General features: G+C 34.2%; 2 protein-coding genes across 7 annotated transcripts in view; one reads left to right on the forward strand and one right to left on the reverse strand.

Moving 5' to 3' along the window:
- Nucleotides 1-235: 235 nt before the first annotated feature.
- On the forward strand, nucleotides 236-3,102 carry LOC122521050 (cytochrome P450 6k1-like). The gene is made up of 7 exons (XM_043641452.1): nucleotides 236-416; nucleotides 539-911; nucleotides 1,131-1,459; nucleotides 1,680-1,910; nucleotides 1,982-2,233; nucleotides 2,560-2,597; nucleotides 3,013-3,102. Exons 1-7 carry the CDS (start codon nucleotides 236-238, stop codon nucleotides 3,094-3,096), a joined length of 1,488 nt encoding a protein of 495 aa, XP_043497387.1. The 3' UTR covers nucleotides 3,097-3,102.
- Nucleotides 3,103-5,481: 2,379 nt separating this feature from the next.
- Nucleotides 5,482-21,343, reverse strand: part of LOC122513142 (visual system homeobox 2-like) — a 54,345-nt gene continuing 38,483 nt past the window's right edge. For 4 of the 6 annotated variants that reach the window (XM_043640837.1, XM_043649587.1, XM_043648463.1 and 1 more), the window contains 3 exons: nucleotides 7,848-8,022; nucleotides 7,251-7,502; nucleotides 5,482-6,563 (listed from right to left, as the gene is read on the reverse strand). In XM_043640837.1, coding sequence (XP_043496772.1) covers nucleotides 6,400-6,563; nucleotides 7,251-7,502; nucleotides 7,848-8,022 — 591 coding nt within the window. In that variant the 3' untranslated portion in view covers nucleotides 5,482-6,399. The remainder of the gene's footprint in view (nucleotides 6,564-7,250; nucleotides 7,503-7,847; nucleotides 8,023-21,343) is intronic. The other 2 variants (XM_043630114.1, XM_043629414.1) reach the window with 1 other exon arrangement.

Genomic DNA, 21,343 nt, shown 5'->3' on the forward strand with positions numbered 1-21,343 from the left:
TTTAGCACGAAAATTGTCTATAAATGAAAATTTTATAGGATTAATGTTGCATATACGTATAACTAAATTTATTCATTACAATATAACGATAAATAACGATCGTAATTACTCCCATCGTTAAACAAATTTTCGATTAATCATCGAAGTATGAAATTTTTATGAAATACCCCTCATGATTTTCAGCGTTTAGGGTAATTTAAAAAGAAAAGAGAAATTACCTTCGACTATAATAATTATGGCGATTTCTTGGATATTGTCAGAGCTAATCTATGTTTTGATTTTTATCATTATTGGAACATATCTGTATTACAAAATATATGTTTTCAACTTTTGGAGTAAAAGAGGTGTACCTTACGTGAAACCAATGTTTCCCGTTGGAAATTTTCTCGATGTTATACTCGAAAGAAAAATATTCGGTAAATTGTTATACTTTTATTTTTATTATTCTTTTTTTCTTTTTTAAATAGTTATAACTGAAAATCAATTTTTTCTTTATCCTCAACTATTTTCTTTTTTTTTGTTGCAATAATTTTTAAAGGCGAAATCTTTGCTGAGATTTACTTCAAGTACAAAAAGTTTCCCTATATCGGTACATTCTCGATGTACAAACCAAATCTCGTGATCAATGATCCAGATTTGATACGTTTCGTATTGGCGCAAGCATTTACAAATTTTCAAGATCACGGATACTATTGCAACGAAAAGAACGATCCGTTTTCGGGAAATTTGCTTTTTTTGCATGGAAAAAAATGGAGAAATACGCGCTTACGCTTAGCGCCAACTTTTAATTCGAACGGAAAGATCAAATGTATGTTTGCAATTGTACGAGACAAAGGATACGCTTTGGAAGAATTTCTCGCGGATAAAGCCAAAAATAAAAATGAAATCGAGATAAAGGATATTGCTCGTTGGTAAGATAACGTGATAACGGTAATTTATTAATTCGTTAAATTATTAACATTTTAAATTTCAATTTTGTGCTGTTTCATTCTGAACAATGCATTCTGTTTGATATTTCACGAAATAACTAGACAAAATTTGTACCATCTCAAATTAATATCTTAACTAACAATATTTCAATAAAAAAACATTTCATAAAAAAAAACTAATATTTAATCAACACGATTCAGTTTTTTGATAGATGTTATAATGTCAACTGCCTTTGGGGTAGAAAGCAATTGTCTTAAAGACCCAAAATCCGAATTTAATCAGTGTGGTAGAAAGATGTTTTCTTCGAATATTTTAAAAAATGTTATGATGTTATTTGTCCCTGAAATATTGAAAATATTTTCAATACCATATGTTGGAAAGTCCGAAATTTTCATGAAAGTTTTTAAGACCACCGTGGAGTATCGAAAAGTGAATAACATTGTTAGAGACGATTTCTTAAATGTGATAATACAAATGATGGAGAACGGATATGTTGATTATGATGAAGGAAAAAAATCTGATGTACAGAGTAAGTAATATAAAGTGTAACATTAAGTTAAATGATTTAACATAATTTATTGTAAAAAATAAAACAAATGTAATTACATTAATGCGTTAGATTAAATTTGCATATTAGATTGAACTTTTTAAGGGAAAATAAAACAAAATTTTATTATAATTAATTTAATCTTTTGGATAAATTTTTCTTTCAAAATAATTTATAATACTTATTCCTTATATCATCACAGCAAAAGTAAAAAAATTAACCATGTTAGAAGGGGCAGCACAATCATTTGGTTATTATTTGGCTGGTTTTGAGTCTCCATCAACTACGCTTACTTTCTGTCTTTATGAGTTAGCCCTAAATCAAGATATTCAACAAAAAGTACACGAAGAGATCGATATGATTTTAGAGAAACATGACGGCATTACTATTGAAGCAATTAACGAAATGTCTTATCTTCAAATGGTTATATTAGGTATTTATCAAAGTAATTAATCTTATCGATCGAAAAAAAACCGAATAATATTTGATTATTGTTGATTGCAGAAACATTGAGGAAATATCCAACAATGCCAATTTTAAATCGCATTTGTAATAAAGAAATCGAATTACCAAATTATAATATCGTCGTACCCGTAGGTACTATAATGATAATTCCTGTGCTTGGAATACAAAGAGATCCTGAATATTATCCGGAACCAGATAAATTTATTCCGGAACGATTTACGGACGAAGAAATTCGTTCTAGGAATCAATATATTTATTTGCCATTTGGGGAGGGACCAAGAATATGTCCTGGTATGATATTTATGTATAATACAATATAACAAATTTCGTACGTAGAAATTCAACTCTAAATATCTCATTTATTTTAACAATATTGACAATATTTATTTGTTTAATTTGATTACTTTTAAAAGAGAAAAATACGTTATGAGAAATATATTTTTCTTTGGTCATCTTATTATTTATAAAATTGTTCAAACTTCATTTGTATATTTCTTTATATACAGCATTAAAAACAAAAGAGATATTTTAATTAGAATACCCTGTGTATAGATAATAGCAGATAATCGATGAAAGTCTAACGTGCATTATAATTTGCTTTAACTTTTGTTTTTAAGGTACACGATTTGGAATAGTGGAAATGAAAATAGCCCTTGTAAATGCGTTAAGAAAGTACGAATATTTCCCAGGGCCGAATACTCCAACTGAAGTCAAATATTTGAAACGAGGTTTTACGTTAAGTCCAGAAAATGGAATACATTTACAAATTCAATTGAGAAACTAACCAACCAACTTTTATGTTATCTGTATAGGAAACATATCAAAGTACCTCATTTATTTGTGAACATAATAATTTCATACTACCGTTTACCATAATATAATCTTCTTTTCGATGCTGAAATGGAATCTTTTGAGAATTTAACTTACCGACATTTAATTTACCGACATTTGATTTACCGACATTTGATTTACCGACATTTGATTTACCAACATTCAATTTATAGAAATTTAACTTACCGACATCTAATTTACCGACGTTTCAATTTGTTATAACTAAGTCGATAATGCAGATCTTATCTACAATTTTTAAATTCCGGTCGGTAACATTATTTCTCCAGATGTCGTCACTGTATAAAAACAGTATAGAACAATAAAGAACTATTATTATTGTCCATTTCAGCAAGTGGAGCCATCTGAAAAGAAACGATGCTATATGAAATCATCAGGAGAATCCTTCTTATAATTATTCTCATAATTAATCTCATGAAATAACTTCCTTAAGAATAAAGTAATAAACTAATGATAAGTTATTTCTGCTTTTTAACATAACTTTAGCATATTCGCTTCTATTATAATGAAATCAAGCTACGAATATTTTTTAATTATCTTCAAAATTAAAATATTTTTTATTCATTGAAATAACATATCATTTAATTTTTAATGTACTCCAATTTTACTTATATTTTCAAGATGAATACTTCTCATTACCATTTAATTTGTATCTATTCATTAATTTCTTTATCCTTCGTACAGTAGAAACATTTGGGCAAGTCCCTCAGGGTGGGACCCATGAGACGGGGCCTTCTAATTCTTTCATTAAGTCGATGTTCTTAAATTTATCTGGATGTTTCGATAAGAATTTAAATTAATAACGATATTGAAAATGATTTCACTATAAAACGTAACATTATATCAATATTTAATTTGTATATATATAATATTTATTTGTTTCCAACAAAAAAGAAAAGATACGAGAAAAAGAATAAGGAGAGAGAGAAGTTTAGGGGAGAGATTTATTTAAGGTCTCATAAAAAAATTTGATAAATTATTGAATCCATCTTTTTTTTTGTTCAGAAACTTTATTTATTACGTACACTAGCCGACTACTATGCATGCGTTGGGGCATTCGGATACAGTAAGATCTCGATCTCTAGATCCGACTTGCGTTGTGTGTCATCGGAGTTTCCTTTCACGATTTAAACATTTGCTTTGCTCGTATTTTATTTTGTTTTTTGTTTCTTTATTATTATTTGTTTAATCCTTTATTTCTTATTTTTTTATTTTTACTTTGTTGTCTTTGTCTTCGTCGTTATCATCGTCGTTGTCGTCATCGTCGTCGTCATCGTAGTCGTCGTCGTCGTCATTATTTTCGTAATATTATTAACAAGTTCATCGACGTATATTTTATCGTAAACAATTCTCCACCAATTCGTTCCTCTAGAAAATATACTTCCTAATACGCGATAAAACGTATTACGTATATTAAGAATTCGTCTATAAGAGTTACAAGATGTTACAAATGACCGATTTTATTGGTTCTTAAATTAGACGAACGAAATGCGATAGATCCGAATGAAATCAAAAATTACATCGAATATATTTCACGATTCTATCTTACAGAGATTTTATTAGAGGAACTTATGGCGTTCTATGGAGAATGGTGATTTATTATTTTCACGCGAGAGCATTAAAAATCGCGAAAAGAAATAAGCTTCGCCATTTGACTGTACTTTACTTTACCTTATTTTACTTTACTTTACTTTACTTTATTTTACTTTACTTTACTTTACTTTATTTTATTTTATTTTATTTTATTTTATTTTTTATTTTACTTTTACTTTACTTTACCTTACCTTATTTTATTTTTTACTTTACTTTACTTTATCTTACTTTACTATACTTGCCTCTCAACCACATATATTTATTTTTGTGTGTATTTATATATATATGTATATATGTTTATAGTATATATATATATACCCTTTGTATTTATATATATATTTATATACAGTAGTGGATTAAGGAGAAAGGTAATGACGTTTTCGATATATAATCATGATTTTCTTTTTCTTTTTCTTTTTCTTTTTTAAGAGATCCGATTAAAAATGAAATTTGTAAATCATCAAACACGATTCATATTTTTTCGCATACCATCGTAATCTCTTTCTTTCACACATACATATACATACATATATATCGTTAATCGTCGTTTACTCCCATACCACCACGCGCGTAGGTGTATCCATTAATAAAGTATAATATACCTTATAGAACTATAACTTATATCGATATATTGCACATTTGACAACAGTTATGTCTTCTTTAAGTACTTGGGTATAGGAAGTGTTCGCTAATAAACGCTTTTCTTACGTGCGTCTCTTTCACTCATTCTCTTTTTCCGTTTTGAAATAATTCAAAATCTTGTTTCCTCTCTCTCTCGCACTTTTTTTTTCTCTCTTTCACTCTCTCATACAAATCACACATTCACTCATTTCGATGTACCTAACGTCGTTCCTATTTAACATTTCGTTGCGAATCATTTTGCGTAGTATGTCTTTTTTTTCTTTCTTTTATTTTATTTTATTTTATTTTATTTTACTTTATTTTATTTTATTTTATTTTTGTTAAAAGGCGAAAAGTCTTCGTTTCTCGTGTATTTGTTTAATTAATTAATTATTTTATTTATTTATTTGTTCGTTTAATTGTTTATTCGTTCGTTTCGTTTCTTTTCTTTTCTTTTCTTTTTCTTTTTTAGTTTCTCTCTACATTTTTCTTTCTCTTTCTTTCTTTTTCTTTCTTTTTCATTTTATTTCACTCTCACACTATTTAAAAGCGACTATTATTTCTTAATTAGGTATTAGTTTATTTCTTCGTATCGATTTCGTTTTGTTAAAGTATCGATTTAAAGATGGCCATTTATAGGCCCTGATTTTTCGTTGATGAAGTTTCTGTATTTCTCTTATTTCTTTTCGTTGCGCATACGTATATTATAGAGACCGTCAATTTTATTTTATTATCTTTTTCCTGTGTTTTTTTTCTTCTTTTCTTTTGGTAAATTTTCGTTGATCGGATTACATATATACATATACCAAAGGAGGTATCTCATTCGTGTTGGATATCGAAATATATATATATATATATATGTATATTTGTTCGATTTATTCGTTGCTCACGTAAATTAATATTTTTCCTTTTTTTTTTATTTCTTTCTCTCTTGTACGTATTACCTGTGTTTCTCTTGTATCATTTTTTCTTCTGTATTTTTTGTTTAAAATGTCAGTTCGTTTACCCTGATCGTCCTCACGAGTCAGCAGTCGAAAATTTGGGATTCATTGTTTTTTTTTTCATCATAATATCATTAATATATCTTCATCGATTAGAAAATATATTTTAATGATCGATTCATATAACGAGATCTCGATCTTCCTCCTCGAACGTATTTTACTTTTTTTTTTCTCTCTCTCTTTTCTCTCTTATTCCTTTTTTTTCTTCATTTCCTTACGTTCGTTATAGAATAAAGAAATGTAGTGTTATTTTCTTATTACTTCTTCCTTTTCCTTTTTTCGTTCTTTTATTCGACGATTAGGCGAATAGTCCAGACTAAAGTCGTCGTCAATGTTTCTTCCTCCTTTTTTTTTTTTTTCGAGAATCAAGATGAAAAACTTTGACGAGAATGATTAAACCGAAGCATGGAGTGTGCTCGATTGCGGTCCTGTCTGATAAGAGCTGCCTGTTGGAGCTGCCGTTGGTTGCAAGCTCAGTTGCAATTGATGTTGCTGAGCTTTCGCCCTCAAGCAGGCGATGCTCTCGTTCCTCAGTTGTTCTGTGTCCTGTACGACTCCTAAAGAAAACGAACAGAATACCATATTTTATCGAGGGGGTTTTTTTATTCCTTTTATTTATTCTTCTTTCTTTTTCTTTTTTATAGATTTTACAGTAGTCGAGACAATCGTTAAAGAATTTTAACTGTTATACGATTTAATTGAATATAACAAAGATACAAATGGATTAACAAATATGCAAAAATGACAAGGATTTAATATTTAATTTAGATCGAATTATTTGTATAGGCTAGAAACAAGAAACCAAAAGATCTACGATTAAATTAAAAATTATTAAGTAATTGTAAACCGTGTTCTTTTAATTATCAATTAATTTATCAATTAACCGTTAGCGTGTATAACTACGTAACGAATAATTAAGTACACGCATTATCAATTTTACCCATAGACAATATATATTCGGTTTTTAATATAAAGTATAAATAATTTTTGTAGATAATTGATTATACTTTAAAGATTGCGCGGGGTCACATTTGCAAAAAGAAAAAATGTAATCGTACAAAAACGTGATTGAAGTTGATGTTGTTGCGAAGAAAAATTTATAGTTCGAATTGACTTCTAATGCACGGTTATTTTTTTATTCGGTTAATTGATCGGACAAAAATTAGCGTCGATTGAAATATTCAAAAATAAGAACCGTACCAATCGTTATTGTTAAAATTAAAAAAAAAGAAGATAAAACTTGCCTGTCGAAGAAGACGGCCCCATACCATCTTGGCTCTCTTGTCCACTCTCGGAACTGGTAGGTCCACCCTGGTGATGATTATGATGAGGGCTACTTCCGCTCCCGTTATGGTCGTTTCCGCTGTCCTCGCCACCAGACTTGAGATGTTCCGCCGCTTCGATCGACTTTCGGTGCATCCCTACGGGCCCACAGTCAATCAGTTCTTGATTATTTTCGAAATCTTGACTAAAGCCGCTTGTCTTAGACGATTGCGCTGATAGAAACGGACAGAAAAAAAAATTCGACATTTTTCGTGATTGCTCCAATTGCTTATAAACGAACGTTTCTTTTTTTTTTCTAATTTTTTGTTTGCCACTCTCGTCGTACGATCAATCCAAATAATAATTTCTTTATTCTTTTTTTATCCTTATTAACTTCCTTTCCATTTTTGCTTCGTTTGATTGCGTCTTTTTTTTTTTTGTTTCTTTTAATTCGTCTGTTTTCGTTGTTACAAATCAACTAGCTATTGAAATGATTTATAACGGACTTTGTTTATTCCCTATCGGATGCGTGTTTTATATATATTAATTAAAAATAAAAAGTCGAATTGTATACTCACCAAGCAACCATGGAGCCACCGATTCGTTCTCCTTAGCACTCTTCAAAATAGTCTCTGGAAGTGGCAAAGAATGTCGAACCATCGCACCGTATAGACCATACTCCGCCATTATGGTACTTCTACCCCAGCATTTTTCAGTTTTGCGCCATTTAGCTCTCCGATTTTGAAACCACACCTGAAATACAAAATTCAAACGTCCCTTTAACATTAATACAAAATAATATTACAAATATTTCGAAAAATTGTTATATATATATACTTTTATTAATCATTATTACTATAATTCGCTAGCATTGAAAATATCTAATCACTTCGCATACTAACAAATACACACTCGTATTAAAAACATTGATTCAATTGCAACACGGATGCCTCTTCGCAGTTAACTATTATATTTAAAAGGCCTCTAGCCACGATCCTATTTGTTCATCCTTTTGATCCAGTTAGGCTACTTGCTAACGATCCGGATGATCCGACCACCTACCGCGAACACACGTGGCATATTCTCCTGTAGCCGATTTTAACGAGCTCGATTTCCACGCGTTTACTCCTACATATATACGTACATATATGTAATATCTAAAATAAGTATCTATTCGAGTCTAATCATAAATGATAAATTGTAATATATCTTAACGAGATCATCTTTAGTCTTTTTCAAGTTAAAGTCCGTCTGGCGAGCTCGATTAAATACGACTGATAGTTAAAAGCTCTCTCTCTTTCTCTCTCTCTCTCTTCCCATCCCCTCTCTCTCTCTCTCTCTCATTTTCTTCATCTTCATTTCTCCAATTTTTAAGAGTTATTTGCTTAATTGCGCGTAAATATTCCACGTAGATAATAATCGTGAAACGAGACTAGAGAGATAAAGGGATAGAGAGAGAGAGAGAGAGAGAGGGAGAGAGAGGAGAGGATAGTGCGACTCGTTTCCACGAGAGAAACGCAAGACTGTGTTTTCCTCCGAATTCTCACTCGTTAAATCCACATAAAGTACGATTATCGTACGAGTCGTCGGCTTCTTGAGGATTCTCCTCCAAGTAGTATCTCACGTAAAATTCTCTTTCTTTTCGATGTCACGAATCTCTTTCTTCTTCTTTTTTTTTTTCTACTTTTACTTTACTTTTTCTGTACCATTTTCTTTCTTTCTTTTTATTCGTCTTATTTTTGTCGGAGTAATGAAGCAGATCTTTCTTTTTCTTACCAACGATGTCAAATTTGTTACAAGATTGAGTAGGGAGAGAATAATTTTTGATAATAATTGTAGTTAACTAACAATAAGAAGAAGAAGAAGAAGAAGAAAAGGAAAAAAAAAAACATGAGATAGAAAAATGAACCTGTTATTTAATCTTAGTTAGCGAAAGGTAGGCAAACGGATAAAATAATAAAAAAAAACAAAGATGGATAGATAGATAGATAGTTATCTCGGAGTCGATTAAAAGTGAGATTAGAAAAGGAACGTTAACGTCAATCGCATTCGTCTCTTGAGTATACAATTGTATATCCGAGGATGTTATTTAAAAAGCTCGACGTATACAAATCGTGCATGTAGAAGGATAGAGAAAGAAAGAGAGAGAGGGAGGGAGGGAGAGAGAGAGAGAGAGAGAGAAGAGGTAAAGGGAAGCCATTGCTAGAGGGGTGGACGAGGAGAGGGTGAGGGTTGGGTGGGAGGGGGGTCAGGGCGTGTACCAATTTGTAGCAACAATACTAAAGTCACCGCCAGAATCGGAACGTAATTCGAATGAATGGAAACGCGTTGCCCTGTCAATTTGCCCTGCCACCCCGAAATTATCTTCCGCTTAGATTCGAACAAGCCGTCGCTTTTTTGCCGATTTATCAACGTTAACGTTAATGTCAGCGAACGTTTGCTTTCACACAGGGACTGGTCCGATACGGTCCAGTCCTATCTCTCTCTCTCTCTCTCTTTCTCTCTCTCTCTCTCTCTCTTGCTTCTATTTTCGAGCGATTTTAACTTAATCCGCCCGGTTTTATGTGTATCTATATAAAATAAACAATATAAATTTTGAAATAAATTCATAGCGTCGTTATTAGAGGGTAAATGGAAAATATTACCTTAGAAAAAAAAAGAGGTAAGAAAAAAAAATGGATACATAAACGTAACGAAAAATTTTCGATCCAAATCGTGTCGTAAATTGTTGTTAATTGGCAAAGAGAACGGAAAGACACCACGTAGTACACCATGAAACTTTGTCATTTTTAGAAAATTGATCGATCGTTTTTCAAGTTAGTTAGTTAGGAAACCTTCCTGATCGGAAATTGTGTATCCTTCTGACGTCCTAGAATATTTTAGACGAGTTAAGGGGATGAGAAGGAAGGAGTGTGAGTTAGAGATGAAGAGATGGGGGGTGGGAGGGAAAGAGGGATGGTAACGATAGTTGCAACGTCAACGAGTAAGAGCTTCCTTTATGACGGCAAGTTCGTCGACTCGAAGGAGAACGAGAGAACGGCTTTACCTTTTCTCCACCTTCTCCTTCGTTTCCTAGACCTCCCCTCTCATACTTTCTATCTCTCTTTCTCTCTCTCTCTCTCTCTCTCTCTGTCTTACTTTCTTACTCGCTCGCTCGCACAATCTCTCTCTCTCTCTTCCTCTCACTCTTGCCACCCCCTTTATTGGCACACCCTATGTATAATAAGGAGCGAGTTTGTATTTAGTCGGCCATGCGCAGTACTGCCTGTTGGCGTATCATCGATCAGACCGACGACTGACTATTGGACCAAAACAAGAAGATGAGAATGGAAATGGGAATAAAGAGAGAGAGAGAGAGAGAGGTGAGGGTGAAAGGGGAAAGCAGACGCGAGACGGCTTGCCTACGGCTTGCGAGGGATGTGAGAAAGAAAGGAAAGATAGAGGCTTTTGCGTAGAGGAGGATAAGGAGGGGTAGGGGGAGGAGGAGGGAGGGGAGGCAATCGGTACTAACAGGAAATCCTAGTGTGAGTTACTATGGATCACCACCGATACGTCGATGAACACCAAGATGATGGCTGACTCCCACCTGTCTTCGAGTAATACTATACGTTATATTACCTAAACCAACGTCAACGGTGTTTGTGTAGGTAGGTACGTGTTGTATATTACGCATCAACGATGATGCCTTCGAGTGAATCGCGTATATACTCCAGGTATATCAACTGGACTCATGAGGACCCTTGAAAAATCACCTAACCGAATCCCAACGAGTTTTTATTTTAATCACGGAAATATCTTTACTACTACCACTACCAACTTTTCCCCTCCCTTTCTCTCTCCTCCTTTTTCACTTCATATTGTTCTTCGTTATTTGAGCGTTTTCTTCGACTCTCGCGTCCGATTTCTTCTTCATTTTCTTCTTTATCTTCTTGTTCTTGTTCTTGTTCTTCTTCTTCTTCTTCATTCTGCTCCCCATCTTTCTTTTTCCGTAATGTTTCTAAATAAGTACGATCGAGACACTGTCCCTGAAGATAATTGGAGATCTCGTTACTTACTCTCCAACGATGAGTTTAGTTTGCGATCGTTCGATAATGAGATATCGAGTCTTTCTCTTTTTTTCTTTTTGCTTTCTTCCCCCCTCCTTTTTTTTAATCTTCTTATTCTTTTTTCTTTTCTTTCTTTCTTTCTTTCCCTTTTATTTTCTTCTTCTTCTTCTTCCTCTATTTCTTAGTTGTGACTTGTTATTCGTATTAAGGTAAAAAAAAAAAAAGCGACCATCCCTTTTTCGAATCGTTTGAAGGAAAAGGTAAAGGTCGTCAGGCGTAACCTATGGAAAATCATATTTTCGAGTTTTCATCAACGACGGAAATAACGATGGATGCCCTGTGAAATCCGATTATCGTTGGTAATCCGATATTACACGTCGAAACGTTCTCGTTCAAACGTATTTGATTTATAAATACATGGATTGTAGATGTACACGTCGAATGTAAATACATTATTGTGTTTTATCGCGTTATCATTCATTCCGCATGCAATCGGCCGTGAATTTATGATTTTGAACTTTTGTGTTGTTGCGCGAATAAAATAGCGAGAATCGTGAATTCTCTTTACGGTCACGCGACTAGAAATGATTAGTATAAAGAATAATATTTTTCATTTATTTCTCTATTTGTTTAATTTGGTTAAACAAATAGTCAAATAAATGATTCAATAATAATAATAATAATAATAATAATAATAATAATAATAATAATAATAATAATAATAATAATGACGGATAAATCTCTCAAATGTTTGTAAATTTCGTGTGAAAATTTACGCGGAAGTGTAAGCAACATATCCCTTTATAAGTTGTCCACAATCCCACGATGATAGGGATGATGCCTAGCCAATTAATTTCGTGGTAGAAGGTGGAAGAAAACGTTGGAGACTTATTTGACGCATAATAAGTGCACGAGGCGTTGCCCTTCTTCGTTTCGTTCGTGTTCCTTCGGTCATCGAGTGGTAAATGGTCGAGTTGGACGGACTTAGATCTTGGGGGTTTTAACCATGGGCTATATGTACCCCATGCTGAGACTCTGGCACGCGTCGGGAACATCATTACGAGGGACACTTGCTTACCGAACGGCAAAAAGGGTCTTTTTCTACCCTTGGAAAGTAGTTCCTTCTAACTTGTCGAATTATTAGTAAAGCTGGTAGGAGAAATCGTTCGCACGAGCGAGCTCATTAACCATTGATCAGTAAATTCGATCATTTTCTATTGTAGTATCAATCGTATCATTTTCGTTGTTTATACGTTTGCTTGTAAATCTTTTGATATTTCATCAGTGTATATATAATATATTCAACGATTAACTATGAAAGCGTATATCTGGATTCGTTTACCGATTCGTTGATTTGAAAGTAACGAAGATGCAGGATTAATTATCGTAGAAAATTTTGCGTTAACAAAAGAAAAAAAGGAAAAACGAAATTACGTTTAACGTATACACATAACCAAATAGATTATTAACGATGATAAATATATTATAATAGATTACGAGTAACGAAATGGAGCAGTAAAATCATTAGATCCGATTGTAGATTTTCCGTAGTAGTAGTAGTAGTAGTTATCCACATTTGTGAATAATCTGTAACAAGAGCGATCATTTGTTTCGCGGAGTTTCCGTGTTAGTCTTTTTTGCTAAATTCACGGTTGGCTCTCTCTGCTTGGTCTATGAATCTCGAGCTTTTCACAACACGCAGACTCGGTGGTTTCGATAGCGTTTCATCGGCGGCAAAGGGCGTGGCGAAAGTTCGGTCCATACTTCCAACTTAATTCGGTTAGAGTCGAGATTTATATCCCCTTTCTCAGGTTTCTCGGTAGAAAGAAAGAGAGAGAGAGAGGGAGAGAGAGAGATAATAGTAGTCTGGCTAAACACAACCAGGCCACCCTCTTTGCGATGAGCTTTAGGAGAATTTATAAGCGTTACCGTTGACAATCGCGCGTAACGCCCAAATTGCTCGGATATACTCGTACTTCTACGATTTTCCACGACGCCCTTATTTATTTGCCTGCCAGTCTCTGCGCCGCTAAAGTCTATTCGTTTTCCCAGAACTAGTAGTAGACTAGTAGACAGAATTCTGGTGTGTGCATTATCGGTCAATTTTTGTGGGGTTCCACTCGTCCATCCGGAAATCATCGCTTTGTTTGTCGGCGGCGGCGGCGGCGGCAGCGGCGGTAAACTTTACGAGCATTCTCTCTGAAAAGCTCTTTGGAGAAATAACTAAAATAGAGTTAGACTAATTGCGAGGTTTACTCTTACCCCCTCGCAAAAAAATATTCTATTTCATCGAAATAATAGCGATTTAAAATATAATAATATTCGCGTCTTTGTTGTTTTTTTCTTTTCTCCCTCCCCCTCCCACTGAGGAGGAAACAAAAGTCAAGTAGTCAAGTTGGATAGTTTAAAGTCAAGAGAGAATGATAATGAGATAAAGCGAGGAAAGATATATATATATATAGTAAAGTAGAATGATTAGCTCGCTCGATTAGGTAATAAACGAAGGCTTTTAACCCTTGTATCATTAATATTCAAGTACTTAAGCACTTGCTCGCATCATCTTCTCCCACCACTGATTCTCGACTCCGTTGGTACCTATTAATATAAATAATAGATGATCACCTACCCGCTATAGGGGAGAATTTCGAATGGCACTTGGCAGTGTCACGTTAGACACGTAAAAGGGCGACGGTCGAGTCTATACTATTCTACTACTACCCCTCGTTTCAACGAAGATCATTTAATCATTTCGACGAGCGATAGAAAATTCATGAGCACGACGACACCAGCAGCCCAGCAGCAGCTCGGCAAGCAAGCAAGGATGCGAGCAAGGAATCAAACAAGCAGCCAACGCAGTCATCTAACCATCTAACCGGAGCCACAACCCCGTAATATTCTAGGGAATAGAACAGTTCGTAAGAACAATTCATAGAGGGTGGAGATGAGATGAGAGAGAGAGAGAGGATCTACGATCCAACGTTTCTGCCCTTTATATGACCGGACGTGGGAATAGTTGTACGCTGAATCACACGTAAAAATGCTTCTAATTCGATTTTAATTCGATTTTCATCTAGGGGAGGAGGGGAAGGGCTACGGGTAGGATCATCGATTCGTAGGAACGAACAAAAGCACCGAGTTGATTTGTGTTGTACACATGCATACATATAGAGTAGTCTGTGTCGTAGCAGTAGCAGTAGCAGTAGCAGTAGTAGTAGTAGTAGTAGTAATATCTTCGGCTCACGTCAAACGAGTTCGCTTGCCAAAGGAAAGAGAGTCGACAACGATGAGTAGGGTGATACGTTTGAGAAGAAAAAAAAGAAAAAAAAGAGGAGGGGATGATAAAAAGAAAGAAAGAAAGAAAAAGAGAAAGAGTAAGATAGAGATAGAGGTGGAAAAAGAGAGAGTACCGAAAAGCTCTCACAGTCTCTCATATATTTTCCCAGTACGAAAGATTCATCGACGACGTCCTAAGAGAAAGAGAGAAAGAGAGAGAGAGAGAGAGGATGGCGAAAAGGCGAGAAAGCTCGTTAGGTTTTAGACGCAATCAATTTAGGCTCCGTCCTTTGTCCCAACGCCGCTGTTTCAAGCTGCAACGCTCAATATACATATATATATGTATATTACATATATACATATTTATATATGAGTACACATATAACTATATAGTATCTATATGGTCGTGTATATGTATGTATATGTATATTACAATATGTATATACAATATACATGCCGAGGAGGACTCGTCCGAGGACATCGCACATCTCGAGTATTTAATGCGTTTCTCGTAGCTTTGTAACCCCTCACGTAGTCGTCATCATCGTTGTCGTCGTCGTCGTCGTCGTCGTCGTCGTCATCGTCGTGGTGGTCGTGGTTCGTGGTTCGTGGTCGCGTGGTCGTGGTCGTGGGTCGTAGTTGTATCGTAGTTGCTCGTTGCTCGCCCAGCACAAATCTCTCTTTCTCTTTCTCTTTCTCTTTTTCTCATATGTATATATATATATGTGTATGTATGTATATATATATAATACACGTACACATTCTCACGCGCATCTCTCTGAACTCCTATCTCTGTCTCTTTCACTCGAACGAACGTGTTCCTGGTTGCTTGCTTGCCTGTGTGCTTGCCTGCGTGCCGCGGCCATCCGAAAGACAAAATCAATAATCGGCCAGTGACTAACGCCAAAATATATATATATATATATGTATATATATATATATATATTCAGCCCTGCCGTAGGCTCCAGCTCTTCTTCTCGTTTTTATGCGAAATTTTTTAATAGTTTTTACAATTTTACGTTCGTCCGTTTGTTCGTTCGTTCGTTCGTATGTACGCGTGTATCTTTCTTTCGTTCTCGTTATTCGCTCGTTTTCTTTTTTCTTTACGATTTTTTCCCTTTATTTTCTTTTACCCTGTTTCTTTTAGATTTTTAAGTTTTTATCATTGATTTTGTTATTTAATTGATTACGTCTAAACGGTACATTTGTTCGCGATTAGTTTCTCCAGTTTACGTGCAATTCCTTGGGTTTTCGTTTTCTTTTTCTTTTTTTTCTTTCGTAGATAATTGATTTCTATTATTATTTTATTTAATGGATCGGACGTTTTGGTTAAATGAAATAAATTATATTATACGCGAGATGATTGGGAAGAATTTCTTTTTTATGAAAATATACCTTTTTTGTTTATTTATTTTTTGTCGGTTGAGTTAGACGTTCCGAAAAAAATTGGAAAACAAATCTTCGGTTTCATCGAAAATTTCCATAATCTCTCGTATAACGATCGACTATTGTGAAAATATTTATTTTACTTCTCCGAGAATGGCTAATTTCCCTTCTCCGGTATATTTACACAGCGTTAGTCCGGTCTTACGGACGTGTTAACGTCTTCCCTAGAGTCCTTCTCGGATACTCATTCAGGATACATCCACCTGTCAGCTTTTGCTTCGAGAAGAGAATTTAATGTCTTCTTTTTCCCTTTTCTTTTCTTTTTCTTTTTCTCTTTCTTTTTCTTTTTCTTTTTCGAAAATGCCGATCATTTCCTTGTAGAAATAAACCCCAAGTTGTTTTCTCGTTAAAATAACACTAACTTTCTGATCAAATACGTTAAATAGGGTCCTTTCTTTTTTAGAATAAATATCTTTTGTATCTTTTTCGTGGATATTTAAAAATCATTAAATATTATAATTATTTGATAAACGTAATATTATAATTTGTAGAAAAGAAATCAATATTAAAAATCGAATTATTTTCACGAGGCTTTATAAAAAAAAAAATACATTATCGTAATAGTTATAAGCAATAATAATAATAATAATAATAATAATAAAATATTAAGAGCATTAAAACGGTAATCGAATTTTTCTAAAATAATAGACGGATACTATTATTACTTTGGAATATAAGATTAAGATCAACAGGAAATCCGAGTTTACGATGTAAAATGATAACCCAGAAGGTTTGGTTGGGTTTGCCTCTGTGTTCTTGTCTTCGTATATGATAGAGAGACAAAGTTAGGAATATCACAAATTACCATAAATTCAGAGCCCAAATGGTAATATCCTGATATAATTCTCGTAGACGACTTACGACTTACGGGTGCCTACTAAACATAAACACGAAGAGAGGAAGTAAGTCTCGTCTGCAGGCTGAAAATTCGCGGGTCATTTGAGCCGTTTCCGCGCCATTACCTTTTCTTAGCTTGATTCCTTCGCAAAGTAGGAGAAGAACGAGGTGGTCTGGGAGAGGAGAGGAGAGGTGAGGTGGATGGGGGTTGCGAACGAGGACGAGCTTGATGTTGAAGATCGAAGGGAAAAGGATGGGGCGGGGGTAGGGGGTTCGGGTGAGATCGTAGAAAAAGAAAAGACGAGGAAAAAGCAAAGGATGAAACGAACGTGACTCGATTCCTCGTTATCTCCTTTTTTTTCTTTTTTATTCTTATTCTATTTCTACCTACAACTACTACTACTATTACTACTACTACTACTTTTTCTTCTTCTTTATTTCCTTTTTCTTCAATATTATATCCTTGAGAACGATGATTTCTTTTTTCTTTCTCTTTTCCTCGTCGATCTAGTAGAAACGATCCGCACGAGCATATAGGAATCATCCTATTCGGTATATAGTATAGTACGTTAAAATATATCTTCCCATAGAATGTTCTCTCATGTTCGTCTTCTTATTCTTCTTCTTATTCTTCTTCTTCTTCACGTTTACGAATCTATCGATTCGTTTAACCGAATGGAAATCGAATCGTCGTCGTCAGGGTGGATGGGTGGTGTGTAAAATAAAAGCTAGAGACGAACGAGCAAACGTGACTGGAGTTTTTTTTTTTTTTCTATTTTTTCCTTTTTTTTATGTTTTTCTTTTTTCATTCCTCCCTTATCTGTATTCTAACTTCGTCATACATACTCTATGACTATTTGAAATCCCTATGAAACGTCGTAACACGTAACCCTTTAACTATACTTTTTCCTTGAAAATAAGGACGCGTAAAATAGAAAGAGTAAGAGAGTGGAGAGAGAGAGAGAGAAAACAAAAGAATCGTTTTACTTTCTTGCTAACTTATATCCTGGCACGATAAACGTTTCCCCCACTTTCTTTCTTACTTACACTTCATCGATTTCGAAACTAGGAACTTGGAAACTCACTCGACTCGATAACGTTAACTTCATTTCGATTGGATGACAAAATAATGTTGAAAGAATAAAGAGAGTTCTTATAATAACTTCCATTTCTAGAAGAGTATTTTCTCGTTCGCGCTGGCGAGCTCTTCTTCGAAGAGATTCGTTGTTATATTTAAGAAGAAAAAAAGAAAAACAGGAAAAGAAGAAATAGAAAATATGAAATGGTAGACGATCGAAGTGTCTCTTGATTTTTTACTTTTTTTTTTTTTATAAATAAGTAAATACGATAGATCGTTCTATCTGTTATATTCTACGATAAAGAATATCGAGCTATATCTACCACGTATGTTGGCGATAATCCTAAATAATTCAAACGAAAGTTGCTTGCTTGTTATCGTATCAAAAGACTACAAGGAATAAGATAAAGAAGAATGAAAATAAATTGTTTAAAAAGATATGATTGTAAGATAGGAAAAATGATCATTCTCTCTCTCTCTCTCTCTCTTTCTCTCTTATATCCGTCGGCATCGAATCTTGTACTCTCGTATCTCGCTCGCATGATCTTACGAACGATGCTTTTGCGAAAAGAGTTGCTGGTAGTAGTAAGTACGCTGTGCTTGCTTCGAAAGCGTGGCTCCGACCACAAGCGCCATTTTGTACGATACGACGAGTCTGGTGCTATACTCAACGACGCTTCCATTTTTCTCTTTCATTTTTTACATAAAAACATGTACTTATAAATATATATCTAAATATATATATATATATATAAGTATATTTATAAGTAAATATATAAATATATATATATATTTATTTTATATATTATTATTATTTTATTTAGATATATATATATATATATATATATATATATATTTATGTGTACGTATTTGCAAGTTTCGACATAAAAACTCGAAAAAATTTATGTTATGAAAAGAATTGATCATTTTATATTAATATTATTATTATTATTATTATTTTGTTGTCCTATCTAATGTAGAAAATAATCTTAATAAGTAGAACGTTTAAGAGTCATTTATTTCTCTTATCTCATAATCCTTTTTTAATCGATATTTTGGAATATACGACGCGAGAGAGAAAGAGAGAGAGAGAGAAGGGGGGGAAATAGAAATTGGAAGCTTATTCTCATTATCTCTTTCGAAGAGATTAATAGTACCACGTAACTAAAATAACCTATCGATGTCTAAAAAGAAGAAAGGACTAGGAGAAGGAGAAGAAGGCGGAAGAGGAGGGGTAGGAGGAAGAAAAGAGAAAGGAAAAAAAATGTTGAATGGTTCGAAATATAATCAATGAGAAGTCACTTATTAAAAAGGGGGCATCCGTTTAGAAAACGTGTTTAGGCTCGTTAGAATCATATGTACGAGTACGCGTATGTGTATCTATGTGTGTGTCTTGAGAAAAGGAGGAGGGGAAGGGATCCTCGAGGTTGATTTCGAAGGAACGAAAAGAAAATGTCGAAGGCCTCTCTCTCTCTCTCCTCCTACTCGAGGTAGGTTGCGTTTCTCTACCTGGCAGACCGTTTTAACGAATCCTGAATGGCGCCTGAAGTTAAATGGGCTTTTGGAGGGGGGACCAACAATGGGTCCCTGTTGTCAGGAAGGGGCCTTCCTTCTGGAGGAACCTTTGTCATGGAACTCTTGCGTAGAACCTAAGAAGAAATTTCTCTTTCTCTCTCTCTCTCTCTCTCTCTCTCTCATTCTCTCATTCTCTTTTTCTCTTGAAATTTTAGAAAGAGAGAGAGAGAGCTTTGTCGATGACTTGCTCTCCTGGTTAAGGCATTCGCCGCTACTTCAACTCAATTTTTTCCCCCTACCCAAGGCAAAAGGGCTTTCCATCTTCTTACCACACGTAATACCACACGTAAATCTAAGCGCCACGACGTCAAAATTCTTCGCTAATGGGCGACTCTTCTCTCCTCTCTTCTCGCTACTCGTGGTAACGCCACGAGAGTAGGGTATTCTTTGTATTTTCTTTTTTTTTTTTTTATTAATTTTCATTTTTTTTCTTTCTTTCTTTTTGCGTCAATTTGAAAACCGAATTAGAAAGTAGTTTCACCACGCTCGTTTTACGTTTTATCCGTGATTACGATTATCGGATTCTTACATCTCGAATCCTTTTTCTTTTTTTGAAGTTATTCGTTAGTTAACAAAAAAATTACGCCTAAGTATAAAAGAGGAAGGGGCGGGGGGAGGGGTGTAAAGGAGCGTAAAAGGAGCATTTAATCCATCTCTTTGCTTTGATCCATTTTCACCACGTTAGAAAGTATAGAGATAATTAAAGAAAATATCAGCTTCCTCGATGCAATTAGAACATTTTCAAAGTGGTTATATTTGGTTTAACTTTAATTCATCCGATTCCAAAAGTCGCGCGTTACTAGCGAATCTCGAAATGATTTTATGCATCCGTAGGTTAGAACGATTCGCACGTGGACGCCCTCGAATGAGTTCAAAGATCAAAGAATCTGCTATACTGGTTAGTAGATTTCCTTTCGGTAAAACTACTTTAAACTTAAGTGGAATTTTATGTCCCTTTCCCCTCCCACCCCCCCGCTTTGTGTTTGCGTTAGGTAAAGGTGTATTAAAAGAAAATTCTACTATTACTCGATCGAGCCCTTTCTTCCGACGATTTAGAAAACTTGGTCTTTTTCGTTTCATTCTTTTTCTTTTTTCTTCTTTTCTTTTTTTATTTTTCCGCGTGCAGGTTAAACTCGACAAAGTTTCGTCGTATGCATATACGTTAACGGATATTACCCTCATCCCTTCGAAATCGATAACTCTAACGACGCAGCCGTGTCATTTTAACAAGCCCAAGCGGCGGCACATTATCTAATGACCGCTAAAACCATCGATTCGAGCGAGACGCAAGTTCTCATTAATATCACTTTCGTTTTACCACTTCTCTTGCACGTGACTTTGCGACAAAGTTCTACGTTTATTATGTTATATATATATCTATATGTATATATATAAAAAGAATGAACAAAATATATCTATACGTAGATATATGGTATAGGAGAGTTACTCTTAATCCTATCCAGTGAATCAAAGTAATAAAAAAAAAAATGTAATAATTATTACATTTTTTATCAATAAGAGGAAGGAACTATTGACGAATATTCAATTTAATATATATATACGCATCGAATGAAATTTCACAGTTGGATTATTGTCAATCGTATAAATTAATTTCACGAATTACGTCGATGGTATTTGATTTATTATCAATGTTTTCTAGTACTTCAGATCGAGTAACTCTCTCTCTCTCTCCCCTATCATCGAGAATTATTATTCATAATTGAAAATTGGACTCGTTTGAGTATCTTGTTATCAATTATAATAAATATATTATATAGATCGGGGAGATAAGTTGTTTAGGTATTATTCCTATTTGGAT

The sequence above is a fragment of the Polistes fuscatus genome, unplaced genomic scaffold (assembly GCF_010416935.1).
Source record: "Polistes fuscatus isolate 324 unplaced genomic scaffold, CU_Pfus_HIC Scaffold1, whole genome shotgun sequence".
Classification (NCBI taxonomy): domain Eukaryota; kingdom Metazoa; phylum Arthropoda; class Insecta; order Hymenoptera; family Vespidae; genus Polistes; species Polistes fuscatus.